Genomic DNA, 15624 nt, shown 5'->3' with positions numbered 1-15624 from the left:
GTAGTATATCCATGCACTGCTGCCCTCTAGTGGGAAGTCTACACCACACCTCCCCACTGATCTTCATTCAGAAAGATGGAACGCTGCAGTAGCAGAGGGAGAGAGCAACACTAAACACTACATCAAGGGATGGAGGCTGTGTGCATGTGTGTGCCTGTGTGTGCCTGTGCATGTGTGTGTGAAAGCAGAGCACAATTTGTAAATGCATAGGTTTAAGGTTCAGATTTCTCTTGTCATGACATCACAGAGCAGTAGATTCTCTTCTACGCAGTCCTTAGTTCAACTATAGAATATCTTACAGATGACATCATGCAGTGTGTGTGTGTTCCGTTGTGTGTGTACGCGCTCTCGCGTGTGTTTTGGTGTGCGTGCTTACATGAGTGTGTATGTGTGTGCGTGAGTGAGTGTGAGCATACATCACTCCGGTGGTGACAGGACTTGGAGTGATGTGTATATGAGAGTCTGAGGATGTTCACATCAGCACACCGTGTATTATAAAAGACCTGAGATGACCACTGTCTTCCTATCAGACCATATGAGGGAGGAGAGGTCACGCCATACAGCCAGGACAGAGGCACAGTGCCAGAGTCCACTCTACAGCAACTAGAAAAAAGTTAAGAAATAAAGCACACAAGTATAATTATATTTTGACAGGAAAGCTAATTTGCACAGGCAAGATTAAATACTGTAGGCCACCTTTTATGATTGATACCACATTAATTCAATGCATTTCTATGTCAAATCTGTCAGCCCCCCCTTCCCCCATGCCTTGCGTGTTTCTGGACCCTTGCCCACCCACCCCGGGTGCTAGGAAAATGAATCCAGTTGAATGGATGTTTGGCTCTTCATCAAGCCGATATGCCCACCATATTGTCCACTTTCTGATAAGAATCATCACCTACAGAAGAAGCGTGTTGTTATGCTGCAATCCCAGGAAGTGGTGAGGAACTGAGATGAGTGGTGAATGGGGGGAGGGGTATTCCTGTCAGCCCCGTACCTCATTCGCCAAGTTCCCCGTTACTCTGCCACTCGATCTCTCTCTCCCTCTACCTCAATTAGCTTTCTCTCTGTGTCGCTACTCTCCCTCACTCTTTCTCTCTCTCCCTCTCCCTACCTTCCTCCCTCTCTCTATGTTTATATCTCTTTCTCCATGTCTCTCTCTCTCTCTCTCTCTCTCTCTTCATCTCCTCTCTTTCTCTATGTCTCTCTCTCTTCATCTCCTCTCTTTCTCTGTCTCTCTTTATCTCCTCTCTTTCTCTACGTCTCTCTCTTCATCTCCTCTCTTTCTCTACGTCTGTCTCGCTCTCTCTTTCTCTACGTCTCTCACTCTATGTTTATATCTCTTTCTCTACGTCTCTCTCTCTTCATCTCCTCTCTTTCTCTACGTCTGTCTCCCTCTCTCTCTCTCTCTGTGCCACGTGTCATGTGTAACCCAAACTGTGAGCAGTACAGCAGAGCAGGAGCTGGATCATGTGGAGAGCTTCCATGAGACCAGGCTGTACCTCTCTCTACACTCTGCTTCCTTAAAGGGAGGTTCTGTACTATAGACCACTGACTGGGCTTCTGATTGTGCTTTAGAATAGTGATTACGGTTCTAATTTTCTTTAGAACGTTGAATGGGGTTCTACTCTGCTTTAGAACAACGACTATGGTTCTGCTGCTCTACAGGAAAGCAAAGTGTATGAAATGTAGTTGTACCTTGACTGCTCTTGATGTCTATTTCTCCAACACACTCTCTTTTTCGACAACCAACTTCTTTTCCCATAACTTTCCACCTCTTCTTTTCCTCTGTAGTGCTCTTTTTCCAGTGTGTTTCTGTCTGTCATTCTGTCAGTTGCAGTTTGTCTCTGTCTTTCTCCCCTAATCCCTCTCTGTCTGCTCTCTCTCTCTCTCTCTCTCTCTCTCTGTCTGCTCTGTCTGCTCTGACTCTCTCTTCCTCTCCCTCTCTCTTTCTCTCTCCCTCTCTCTTTCTCTCTCCCTCTCTCTTCCTCGCCTCTCTTTTTTTTCTCTCTCTCTCTCTCTCTGATTAACAGTGTGTTATGGGTTGCTGTGAAGTGCTACCCTGGCCTCCACTCATATAAACAGTACAGAGGCCCCTCCCTTGCCACCACTTAATGTCATTAACAGCTGGCTTTCTTAAATAGACACAGACAGACACACACACAATGTTTTTACCCACACAAACATTGCCTGACATCATGGCAGAAGACAAAACCATAAAGATTTCAAACAAATGTAGTGTTGAGTTTGAACATGCACCCAGATACACACAAACACACATTCTGAGGGGCAGAGGCCAGTAGACACAGTTAATCAACTACAGAACCAACCTACCCAGCACTCCCTCTCCTCTTACTCTCTCTTTCCATATCCTTTACTTACCCCACCCCCTTAACACACACTGACTATCTCTCTCTCTTCTGCCTCTCTCTCTCTTTAGCCCCATTTATACCTGCTTTTAACAACATGCATACTCTGTCCTGATCTTGTCCACATTCTGATTGTGCCCACATTTTTAGACAGGTGTAGACGATTAAAAGACGGATTGTGATCAGATCTTTCTGACCACCCCCGGAGGTAGTCAAGCATGCATTGTGTCTGGATGTCTTGTGTGGACAGATCTGGACAGAGAAACAATTCAAATCATAATTACCCACCTTCTAAAATCATTGACAGGTGGCACCATTGAATTATGACATCAATATGTGTGTCTTAAAATAAATAAATATTATTGTAAAAGAATAGCACTCAGTTAATTTGCATACAGCGAGGTACCAGGAAATCTGGAAATGTCAGCACAATCAGAATGTAAACAATCAGGACAAAGGACCTATGTTAGCACCAGGTATAAACGTCTCTCTCTCTCGCTCTCTCTTTCTTTCTCTCTCTCTCTCTCTCTTTCTCTCTTTCAACCCCCTCTCTCTCCCTCTCCAACACTCCCAACTTTCTCCCCTCTATTAAGTTCCAAGCTTCTTTCAATCTGAAGTGAACAACATATTCCAAACAGGTCAGACTTACTTTTCTCCTTGTTGTTATTGGAGCTGTGCTTTAGATCGTGCTTATAGCTGCATGTTGTGCTGTTTGCAGTAGTGGTGGTTAAGTAGGAGAGAGTGTTGCTGATTTTCACAAACAGATGTCTTTTTTCCTAACATGTGTGAGCAGTTAGAGCCTGCCGTTTTAGTTCTACTGCTCAACGAGTAATGGACAGATTCTTTTGAAATGAAACATGTCTGCAGTCGATCTTAGTTTTGACGGATGTGTACACACGATTAGGTTTGATCTTAGTTTTGACGGATGTGTACACACGATTAGGTTTGATCTTAGTTTTGATGGATGTGTACACACGATTAGGTTTGATCTTAGTTTTGACGGATGTGTACACACGATTAGGTTTGATCTGATTTGTGGAACAGTTTGCTGTGTTATTTTGACTACATTGACCGTGATTAGGAAATCATGGACATTGCACAGCAAAAAGTGACATCTAAGCAACTTAAATATGTTATCCAGAGTGATAATTCACTTCAAATGAGTGTTTCTTGTCTTACTAAGCTAACATGTCTAACCTCATTGGCAGATATTTGGCTTCTTTTAACCTAAAAAAGGCTAAATACTAGTAATTTATCTTATTTGAAGATATTTTTTCAAGATATTTAATCGTCTTATTAAAATAAGCAAAATGATCTGGCAATGACGTTAGATAATTTAGTAAAAAATTTTTTTTAAAGTGAATTATCACTCAATATAACATATCTAGGCTTGCTTAGATTTCACTTTTTGCAGTGCGTGATGTAATGGGATATCCATCCATGTGCAGTGTGTGTAATTCTACAGCTCCTAATTCAACTGTCAGCAGCTGCTCTTGTTACTTTCCATTAGGTTCAGCGCTATGCCTTATGCTATAGATATAAGCTATAGGTTGCTTAATGTGCAAGAGAAGTTTCGGTCTAGCCATTGGATATACATATCTCTGATAGTGTATGCCATGAAATAGTCTTTATTTTGGTTCTGTGGGACATTCCATAGGGAGCGCATGATGCTCTTTGACAGACAGAAAGTGATCCCTTCCACTGTGGTTGCCAGCTCTGTCAGAAGGACGTCCCAGTGCAACATTTTAAAAAGGGCAGACAGTTCTCAGGAGTTTGACTTTGGCTTGGAGCTATAGACTGATAGCAGAGTACACACCTCATGGATTACTACACAGCAGTGGAGGCTGGTGGGAGGAGCTATAGACTGATAGCAGAGTACACACCTCATGGATTACTACACAGCAGTGGGGGCTGGTGGGAGGAGCTATAGACTGATAGCAGAGTACACACCTCATGGATTACTACACAGCAGTGGGGGCTGGTGGGAGGAGCTATAGACTGATAGCAGAGTACACACCTCATGGATTACTACACAGCAGTGGGGGCTGGTGGGAGGAGCTATAGACTGATAGCAGAGTACACACCTCATGGATTACTACACAGCAGTGGGGGCTGGTGGGAGGAGCTATAGACTGATAGCAGAGTACACACCTCATGGATTACTACACAGCAGTGGGGGCTGGTGGGAGGAGCTATAGACTGATAGCAGAGTACACACCTCATGGATTACTACACAGCAGTGGAGGCTGGTGGGAGGAGCTATAGAGGGACGGACTCATTGTAATGGCTGGAATGGAATTAATGGAACGGTATCAAATATATGGAAATCACACTTGACTCCGGTCCTTTTATTCCATTCCAGCCATCCTATAGCTCCTCCCACCAGCCTCCACTGCCACACAGCCTTTCACCACTCCTTCCCCACATTTCTATCACATTTAGATGGTCACTCAATGGACGCTTTCATCCAAAGCAACTCACAAACTCCCACGTTTAAACTGAACTGCTGTCTCCTATCCTATCCTATTGCCCCAACTCAACCCTTGTCCCTAACCCCTCAGGCACTTGTGTAGATGTTAGTGGATTGTATGTATAAACAAAATATACCAACTTACCCTCCTATAGGCTGGAGGACTTTCCATCAGTTTTACTGTGTGCCTAAAGAGTAGGGTCAATGGGTTGATTAAGGATTGCAGTTTGATAGTAGAGAACCTACTTAATGGATCAAGTATTTCTCTTTTCTTTTCACCTGCTGTCTGTCTGGCTGTGCCCCAACCTGGGACCTGTCCCTGGGACTCCACCACTCTGTCCCCTGATGTGGGACCAATCCCTGGGACACTCACTCACTCCACTGCCCTGTCCCCTGATGTGGGACCTATCCCTGGGACACTCACTCACTCCACCGCCCTGTCCCCTGATCTGGGACCTATCCCTGGGACACTCACTCCACCGCCCTGTCCCCTGATGTGGGACCTATCCCTAGGTCACTCACTCCACCACCCTGTCCCCTGATGTGGGACCTATCCCTGGGACACTCACTCCACCACCCTGTCCCCTGATGTGGGACCTATCCCTGGGACACTCACTCCACCACCCTGTCCCCTGATGTGGGACCTATCCCTGGGACACTCAATCTGTCTACCACCACTGTCAGCGCTTGGCATTAATTGCCACCCAGAGCTGAATTATCACCACACACACACACCACGCACATGCAAACGCACATGCACGCACAAAACATTAATGGTATCTGCGTATACATGATACATATACACTGAGTGTACAAAACTTTAAGAACACCTGCTCTTTCCATGACATAGACTGACCAGGTGAATCCAGGTGAAAGCTATGATCCGTTATTGATGCCACTTGTTAAATCCACTTCAATCAGTGTAGATGAAGGGGAGGAGACAGGTTAAGGAATGATTTTTAGCCTTGAGACAATTGAGACATGGACTGTGTATGTGCACCTTTGAACGGGGGATGGTAGTAGGTGCCAGGTGCACCGGTTTGTGTCAAGAACTGCATGCTCCTGGATTTTTCACACTCAACAGTTTCCTGTGTGTATCAAGAATGGTCCACCACCCAAAGGACATCCAGCCAACGTGACACAACTGTGGGAAGCATTGGAGTCAACATGGCCCAGCATCCCTGTGGAACGCATTTGACACCTTGTAGAGTCCTTGCCCCAACGAATTGAGGCTGTTCAGAGGGCAAAAGAAAGTGTTCCTAATGTTTTGTACACTCAGTGTAACACAGAATATTACTTTCAGAGAGGGTACTAATAGCAACCTGCGAGGAGGATCTGTAGGGACTGACCCAGGGATATCTGGCTGGGATATTGGTAGGCGTGTGGGGGAAAACAATAGCCTTTCCTTATGGCTGGCTGGTCCAGAGCAAGCACAGTTCCTAGTAGAGGATTTGACACTCACCTTGACCCTGACAGCAGTCTGCTCTAATAGCTTGTATCTGGCTCATACTCTCTCTGGTGTATAGGACAGCAACAAAGAATTTCCAATCCAGGCAGTTCTTTAACCACTAGGCTACCGGCTGTATCTGGCTTGTACTCTGCTGCATAGGGCAGCAACAAAGGATCTCTACTCCTGGCAGACTGGCAGTTTTATCCACAGAGAGATCAATGTTGGCCCAGTCAAGTGTTTTTTCCCACCTGAACTTGATCCCCCTTTTTAGAGAATCATCATCTCTCTTGTTATGGATGGGGACAAAGAGGGTGTTGTCGTTGTTAACTGTTTTCTTTTCTTCTTTCCTTGTTTATATTCAGGGGATGTTCCAGAAAAAATAGATGCCATCCTTCCTCGTCACCCAGTCCTCTCCTCCATCTATCTCTCCATCACTCCCTTTCTCCCATCTTTTCTACTCCCATACTGAACCGTCCATCTCTCTCTCCCCTTTCCTCCTCCCGTTCTCTCCGTTCTCCATTCTTCATCCCCACATCCACCTCTGAACTGCTGTTATCTGTGCCTCTACCTTCCTCCTGTCTTCAACCTTCCTTTCTTCTTTTTGGGGTTCACTTCCCTTCAATTATTTCCCTGCTTCTCTCTCTTCACCCTCTTTCCCGTCCTCTTCCCTCTTTCCCCTCCCTTCCTCTCTCCATCCGGCCTCTCTCGGCCTCTGGTAGAGGTCACCATGTGGGCCAACTACATTGTCCAGCCAGAGGAGGATGGCCGTATGGGGGTGGTAGGAGCAGGGCCCCATGGGGGCCTGGCCGGCCTGGCAGGGGTGAAGGGAGGGGGGCGTGCTACAAGGCGGACCCCTAGGATGAGTGACAGCCAGGAGGGGAAGATCAAGCTGGCGTTCTTTGTGGCCATTGTGGGCGTGACCCTGACAGTGCTGGGGGTGGGCACAGAGTTCTGGGTGGAGCTGGCCACGCCCAAGACCTGGAGTAACAACCAGACGTGTCAGACAGCCCACTACGGCCTGTGGAAGGGGTGTACTCGCACCCTGTGGGTGGACGACATCGACCCCGAGAGAGAGAGCTGCGGCCCCGCAGACCTGCCCGGAGGTGAGGAACCTGTGTCTGTCTGTCTGTCTGTCTGTCTGTCTGTCTGTCTGTCTGTCTGTCTGTCTGTCTGTCTGTCTGTCTGTCTGTCTGTCTGTCTGTCTGTCTGTCTGTCTGTCTGTCTGTCTGTCTGTCTGTCTGTCTGTCTGTCTGTCTGTCTGTCGCATTAAGGCAGGCCATGAGTTGATTTTGGGGAAAGGCTTGGTAATATCCTTTGGTTCTCATTTTGATGACAACACTGTAAAAATGGGTTTTGACTAGAGGGAGTAAAGCCACGACCGGAAGGGATTTTTTTCGGAGCAGGTTAGGAGAATTTGCGCAGCAGTTTAGGGTAATTAATGTGGCAGGTTAGGAGACTTAGGTTAAGGTTAGGAAAAGGGTTAGGGTTAGCTAAAATGCTCTCCTAACCTGTAACGAAAAGCCTCTTCCGGTCGTAGCTGGACTCCCTCAAATCACAACCGCAGAGATGGAGGTAACGATGGAGGTAACTGGGGCACTGATTTCATGACCAACCCCTGATTGCACTGCAGTGCTGTGTGTGTTAGTTAGGGCTTCCTCCCCTTCCTCTGCAATGATCTGTAATCATAGGATAGGTGGAAGCAATGTGTTGGATGTCTTCCAGGAATTTACATCAATGCCGTGTCAATATGTGGGTGTGTGTATGCATGTATACATTGTATGTATGCGCGCCCTTTGTGTGTGTGTCTGTGCGCGAGCGTGCTTATGCAAATGTGTGTGAATAGGAGGCGTGTATGCCAGCTTTGCTGCATGTGTATCTGGGTCATCCTACAGATAATGTGCAAATTGAGTCCTTAAAGGAATACTGCTTTGAAATGGAGCCAGTCTGAATTTGACGAATCTGAATGTGGCTACTGGTCTGTCTGTTAGTTATCTAGCTATAGGCATCAGATTTTTATAATCGTTGGTGAGTCAGAAAAGGATGTTTCCAGTATCCTTGTAAACATCCAACCTTTCAGTGTGTTTATATAAGACAGACGCTTCCCTTTTACTGCATGATGGAGCTTCTCCTTTTGGAATATTTCAATGGATTATTATTATTATTATTTAATTTCAATTTCTTTCAGTTTTAGAATTTTCATTTATTGAATGATCAGTCAAAAATATATTTTGATTGCAGGAATTCTTCATTATAGTGTTTTTTCATAAAATGTTCTCCAAAAAATATATAAATAAATACGATTTTCAGCCACTTCCTCCATCCTGTACTGTTACGTTCCCCCATGTAAGTCTCTTATCTGTGGAATGACCCGTTTCTGTCTGTAGGGATCGTCCAGTGGTGGATGAATGCAGGTATTAAAGCACTTGTCCCACAGAGGGGGCCAGACAGGGCCTACGGTAGGATGAGGTATCCATCTCCTGTATTCGTGCTTTATCTGCCAGAATAGTCTGATATTCAGCCAGGCTAGCAGTGGTTGGCTTTGATACACTAGCAATGATGTATGTATTGTTTTGAATAGGATGTATATATATTTCACATTGTATAAATATAAAATGGCTTTATTTCATTTTGTAGTCTTGATTTAGCTTGTTTTATTAGGATGGATGAATCCCATGAATGTTCATATCTATTACAATGTAGATTATACACTATATCCACCTGGTGCATTGTTTATCAACCTCCGGTATTTTAGAGGGCTGATTCACCTTGGATGTCTAGTCGATAAACATCTATGTCTGACTCACCTTGTGTGTCTTGTCTAGCAGATAAACATCTGTGTTTACGATGACGGTCTGTGTGTTGGAGTAGAGTCAGTATCTATTCTGACACTTCCTCGTCTCCTTGCGTCAAAACACTGTTGGCCCACAGCGCCTGACAGACAGGCTCTGCTGTGTGTGTGTGGACTTCTCACGTTTGGAGAAAAACAACTGTTTCTCCGTCTGTGCTTCTCTATTTCACATTCATGTTTACATGCCCTTGGCGCCTGTCCCTGGGAAACAACATCACAGTCATTCTCTGTCACTGTCTTTCAGTGCCAGACCAACTAATACATCATACATCACTCACTGCTACTGTACATTACTATAACCTCTGACTAACTGACTCAGAGGTGGAGAGGTCGGCAGTTAGACAGGTAGACAGGTGGAGAGCTTGGGAGGTAGATCTCACTATAAATCTGTGGTCATAATATACAGGTTTCCTGTAACGCACCAGTGTTGCAGACAGAATAGCATTAAGGTTGATAGGAGAGTCTGCTGTATATGTTTGTACTTGTGTGTTTGGTTTTACTATCCTTGTGGTGACCAGAAGTCAAACAAGGAAAAAGGTTATTTTAGGCTAAGGTTTAGGGGTAGGGTTTGGGGTTAGGGTTTGGGGTTAGGGAAAATAGGATTTTGAATGGGAATCAGTTGTTTGGTCCCCACATGGATAGTAAAACAAACATCTGTGTGTTAGTGGGTCCCTCTGTGTCTCTGACCACACAGAGTATGCAGGGGTGACTATCAGACAGGGATCGAGGAAGAACAGCAGAGGACGATAGAATATATAAAGAGCAGCAAAGGATGAGAGAATATATAGTTGAAGTCAGAAGTTTACATTCAGAAGTTTACATACACTTAGGTTGGAATCATTAAAACTCGTTTTTCAACCACTCCACAAATTTCTTGTTAATCAACTATAGTTTTGGCAAGTCGGTTAGGACATCTACTTTGTGCATGACATAAGTAATTTTCCCAACAATTGTTTAGACAGATTATTTCACGTATAATTCACTGTATCACAATTCCAGTGGGTCAGAAGTGTACATACACTAAGTTGACTTTGCCTTTAAACAGCTTGGAAAATTCCAGAAAATTATGTCATGGCTTTAGAAGCTTCTGATAGGCTAATTGACATCTAATTGACATCATTTGAGTCAATTGGAGGTGTACCTGTGGATGTATTTCAAGGCCTACCTTCAAACTCAGTGCCTCTTTGCTTGACATCATGGGAAAATCAAAAGATATCAGCTAAGACCTCATTACAAATATTGTAGACCTCCAAGTCTGGTTCATCCTTGGGAGCAATTTCCAAATGCCTGAAGGTACCACGTTCATCTGTACAAACAAACGTACGCAAGTATAAACACCATAGGACCACGCAGCCGTCATACCACTCAGGAAGGAGACGCGTTCTGTCTCCTAGAGATGAACGTACTTTGGTGCGAAAAGTGCAAATCAATCCCAGAACAACAGCAAAGGACCTTGTGAAGATGCTGGAGGAAACAGGTCCGAAAGTATCTATATCCACAGTAAGACGACTCCTATGTCAACAAAAACGAGTCCTATATCGACATAACCTGAATGGCCGCGCAGCAAGGAAGAAACCACTGCAAGGAAGAAACCGCCATAAAAAAGCCAGACTACGGTTTGCAACTGCACATAGGGACAAAGATCGTACTTTTTGGAGAAATGTCCTCTGGTCTGATGAAACAAAAATAGAACTGTTTGGCCATAATGACCATCGTTATGTTTGGAGGAAAAAGAAGGATGCTCGCAAGCCGAAGAACACCATCCCAACCATGAAGCACGGGGGTGGCAGCATCATGTTGTGGGGTGCTTTGCTGCAGGAGGGACTGGTGCACTTCGCAAAATAGATGGTACATGAGGATGGAAAATTATGTGGATATATTGAAGTAACATCTCAAGACATCAGTCAGGAAGTTAATGCTTGGTCGCAAATGGGTCTTCCAAATGGACAAGCATACTTCCAAAGTTGTGTCAAACTGGCTTAAGGACAACAAAGTAAAGGTATTGGCGTGGCCATCACAAAGCCCTGACCTCAATCCTATAGAAAATTTGAGGGCAGAACTGAAAAAGCGTGTGCGAGCAAGGAGGCCTACAAACCTGACTCAGTTACATCAGCTCTGTCAGGAGGAATGGGCCAAAATTCACCCAACTTATTGTGGGGAGCTTGTGGAAGGCTACCCGAAACGTTTGACCCAAGTTAAACAAATTAAAGGCAATGCTCCCAAATAATAGAGTGAATGTAAACTTCTCACCCACTGGGAATGTGATGAAAGAAATGAAAGCTGAAATTAACCATTCTCTCTTCTATTATTCTGACATTTCACATTCTTAAAATAAAGTGGTGATCCTAACTGACCTTAGACAGGGAATTTTAACTAGGATTAAATGTTAAGAATTGTGAAACTGAGTTTAAATGTATTTGACTAAGGTGTATGTAAACTTCCGACTTCAACAGTATATAAAGACAGAGAGAGGAAGATCAGCAGAGGATGAGAGAATATATTGACAGAGAGAGAGAGGAAGATCAGCAGAGGATGAGAGAATATATTGACAGAGAGAGAGAGGAAGAGCAGCAGAAGATGAGAGAATATACAGTTAAAGTCAGAAGTTTACATACACCTTAGCCAAATACATTTAAACTCAGTTAAACAATTCATGACATTTAGTCCTAGTAGAAATTCCCTGTCTTAGGTCAGTTAGGATCACCACTTTATTTTAAGAATGTATATATATATATATATATATAAGACAGAGAGAAGAAGAGTGTCTGTCTAATGCAGTATTAACCAAGCCCCCGTAATCTTCTCTCTTTTCCTTCCTTCATCTCGTTCACCTCCCTCTCATCTGTCTCCCTCTTTCTCTTTGTTCTCACCCCTCCCTCCGTCTGCCCACTCTATCACTCCTTCCCCCTCTTTCTCATGCTCTCTGCGTTCTCTCCTTCTCTGTGTCTTCCTCCTTAAAATGTCTTGCTTTCTCTCCTCCCCCTCCACCTGCCCCCTCTTTCTATCTCTCCTTCTCCCTCTCTTCCATCACCCTTCTCTCTCGTGGCACCATATGTGCTGCGGATGTGCTGTGGATGTGCGGTGGATGTGCTGTGGATGTGCTGTGGATGTGCTGTGGATGTGGGACTGCGTAGAGCAGTGAGCAGTGTTTTTCATGGTGCTGCCGCTACACAACAGATAAAATAGGTCTTCATGCCTAGGAGGACAGAGGGGATGGATGCACAGGGACCAGCAATATACTGTGTGTGTGTGATGTTCCCTCTCTGTTTCTCTTCTCAGAATCTAACTGCACTTACTTCAAATTCTTCACCAATGGAGACAACGCTGTCATATTTAAGAAGACGACCCACAAGAGTAAGTCGGCATCTTAAGTCTCGCTTCCGCCTCCTCCTCCTTCTCTTCCTCTCTCTCTTTCTCTCCCTCTCCCCCTCTCTCTCTTTCTCTCTCTTTCTCTCCCTCTCCCCCTCTCTCTCTTTATCTCTCTCTCTTTCTCTCCCTCTCCCCCTCTCTCTCTTTCTCACTGTGCTGTATTTATCCCCTGTGGCGTCACTCTCAGATGCACAATACTCACTGAGGTGTAACTCTGCCCTCCCTCATTCTCCCCTGTCTACCTCTCCAACACCTCTTCACTCTTTCTCTAACCACTTCTCCCTCTATTCACTTCCTCTCCATCCCTCTCTCCTCCTCCTCTCATTCTGTCTCCCCCCTCTCTCTCCCAGACCTGAACATAGCGGCTGCTATCCTAGCGATGATAGCTCTATCTATGATGGTGATGGGGGCTATCTGTATCACCATGTCCCTCAGTAAAGGAGTGCCCTTCTTCCTCAAGCCCGCCTCCTTCTGCTTCATCCTATCAGGTAAGGGGAAGTAGACTACAAAGAGAGCAGCCACTATTCTGTGTGTAGACTTAGACCCCCCTGTAGGGAAATAAACAATCAAAAATGTACACTAAACTCTCAAAAGTTCCAAAAGAATAAAGATATTTCAAATGTCATATTATGTCTATATACAGTGTTGTAATTATGTGCAAAGTACAAAATGGAAAATTAATACACATAAATATGGGTTGTATTTACAATGGTGTTTGTTCTTCACTGGTTGCCCTTTGCTTGTGGCAACAGGTCACAAATAGTGCTGCTGTGATGGCACACTGTGGTATTTCACCCAATAGATATGGGAGTTAATCAAAATTGGATTTGTTTTCGAATTCTTTGTGGATCTGTGTAATCTGAGGGAAATATGTGTCTCTATTATTGTCATACATTTGGCAGGAGGTTAGGAAGTGCAGCTCAGTTTCCATCTCATATTGTGGGCAGTGTGCACATTGCCTGTCTTCTCTTCAGAGCCAGGTCTGCCTACGGCGGCCTTTCTCAATAGCAAGGCTATGCTCACTGAGTCTGTACACAGTCAAAGATTTCCTTAATTTGGGTCAGTCACAGTGGTCAGGTATTCTGCCACTGTGTACTCTCTGTTTAGGGCCAAATAGCATTCTAGTTTGCTCAGTTTTTTTGTTAATTCTTTCCAATGTGTCAAGTAATTATCTTTTTGTTTTCTCATGATTTGGTTGGGGACAGAAGCACCAGATAATCAGCAAACAGTAGACATTTGACTTCAGATTCTAGTAGGGTGAGGCCGGGTGCTGCAGACTGTTCTAGTGCCCTCGCCAATTCATTGATATATATGTTGAAGAGGGTCTAGCTTAAGCTGCATCCCTGTCTCACCCCACGGCCCTGTGGAAAGAAATGTGTGTTTTCTGCCAATTTTAACCGCATACTTGTTTGTGTACATGGATTTTATAACTTTGTATGCTTTTCCCTTAACACCACTTTCCATCAATTCGTATAGCTCTCTCTCCCCTCATACCTCCTCTCCGTCTCACCTCTACTCCTTCTCTCCCTCCCTCCACATCCATTCCCCATCCCCACTTCCTCCCTCCCTCCCTCAGGTCTACTGGTCCTGCTGTCTATACTGGTGTTTCACCAGTCAGTGCTGGCCCTGTTGTCATCTGACCACTCCATACCGCTCCACCACGAGCTCTCCTGGTCCGTGGCCTGTGTGGGCTTCGCTGGGGCCATCCTCATCGTGGGGGGGATCCTTTTCCTGATCCTCTCCCTCCCCTACAGCTCCTGGGAGAAATGTCTGCCTCAATGCAACAGCAGCACTACCTAGCACATGGGAGGCCCAAAAGCACATTACTGGGGGGGAAATAAATTGAGTTTTATATCAGGATCGCAATCAAACTCCAGTCCTCGGGGGATTTGGTTGCAGGCTTTAGTTGTCAGGTATAAATCAGACACTGATTAGAACAACTACAGCCAGTAGACACTGATGCCATCCAGGAGTTGAGTTGGAGACCCCTGTTTATATTGTCAGTTATATTGTCAAACTAGACTGAAAGACTGACTAACTTGTAGGTCTACACAGTGTTTACTTAATGCAATAACAATGATGCTCACTAACTGCCTAGAACTGTACAAGCCTGCCCTAAAGCCTGCGACCTTACCAGGAAACACTACGTAGACCACAACTTCCCCACTTTTTGGCATCATGACCAACCTATAGCTTTTAGAAGTTTCTGATGACCTACCAAAGAACAAGCAATGTTTCTAAGCAGAACCCAGTCTTTACCAGGGGGGTAATGCTGGGTTAAACAAAACCAAAGCATGGATTGCTGTCTTAACTTGTCCATTGACTGCTAACAGGGTAAGGAAACCAATATGTCATTTAGTTATTGAACTAGTTCTTTAAACACAACGTCAACCACAATGTAGTTGTAGATAAAGACCCAGCAGTGGGGTGCAGCATTCTGTCTGTACTATGTACTATGTACTATGTACTAACCATTACTTATTGACAGTGTTACTTAGCCTATTAAATCACACATGGGGGGGGGGGGGGGGGTGGGGGCTCTATGGGTAGGTCACTACCGTTGCTAAGGGAGGAGATATTTTATATTTTTCTTGAAGTGGCACAGCCATCCCTGCTACATGAAATGCCTTGCAGGTTGTCACTATTAATCTATTATGAATGATTATGACGCCTTACACTTAATACCTAGAAATAATATATTATCTAAGCAATTTACTAAATATTTATTATCTACACATTGTCCACATAAATGAATGCTGTTTTTACATAAGAATGTGTGAATGATTTAATGTATGTATGGAAGATACAGATTTATATTTCACAGTGTATTGTATAGACTCACTTTACAAGCACAGCTCTGTATATAAAATATGTGTTTATATTTTATTTATACCTGCACACTGTAGCTTGGAGGGTGTTCAAGCTGTTCAAGCTTGGAGGGTGTTTTTAGCTTATTCAAACCCTTTTTTCATCACGTGTTTTATTTGTCATAATAAAGCCCACCTTGTCTTTCTCTACCTACATGTTTGTTTGGGGAAATGCATATTGTGCCTAAATGGTTCTATGATCATAAGTATGTCTCACTGGGTTTGCTTTTGAAATAAATAGACTTCTCCTA

General features: G+C 44.4%; 1 protein-coding gene across 1 annotated transcript; it reads left to right on the top strand.

Moving 5' to 3' along the window:
* Positions 1 to 2852: 2852 nt before the first annotated feature.
* LOC106576934 (voltage-dependent calcium channel gamma-6 subunit) lies at positions 2853 to 15624 on the top strand. The gene is made up of 5 exons (XM_014154477.3): positions 2853 to 3007; positions 6652 to 7392; positions 12417 to 12491; positions 12857 to 12994; positions 14083 to 15624. The coding sequence occupies exons 2-5, from the start codon at positions 7017 to 7019 to the stop codon at positions 14304 to 14306; spliced, it is 813 nt and encodes a 270-aa protein (XP_014009952.3). The 5' UTR covers positions 2853 to 3007; positions 6652 to 7016; the 3' UTR covers positions 14307 to 15624.

Source organism: Salmo salar, chromosome 02, assembly GCF_965601325.2.
Source record: "Salmo salar chromosome 02, fSalSal1, whole genome shotgun sequence".
Classification (NCBI taxonomy): domain Eukaryota; kingdom Metazoa; phylum Chordata; class Actinopteri; order Salmoniformes; family Salmonidae; genus Salmo; species Salmo salar.
Note: the sequence above shows the minus strand (reverse complement) of the source record. Positions and strands in the feature narration are given on the sequence as shown.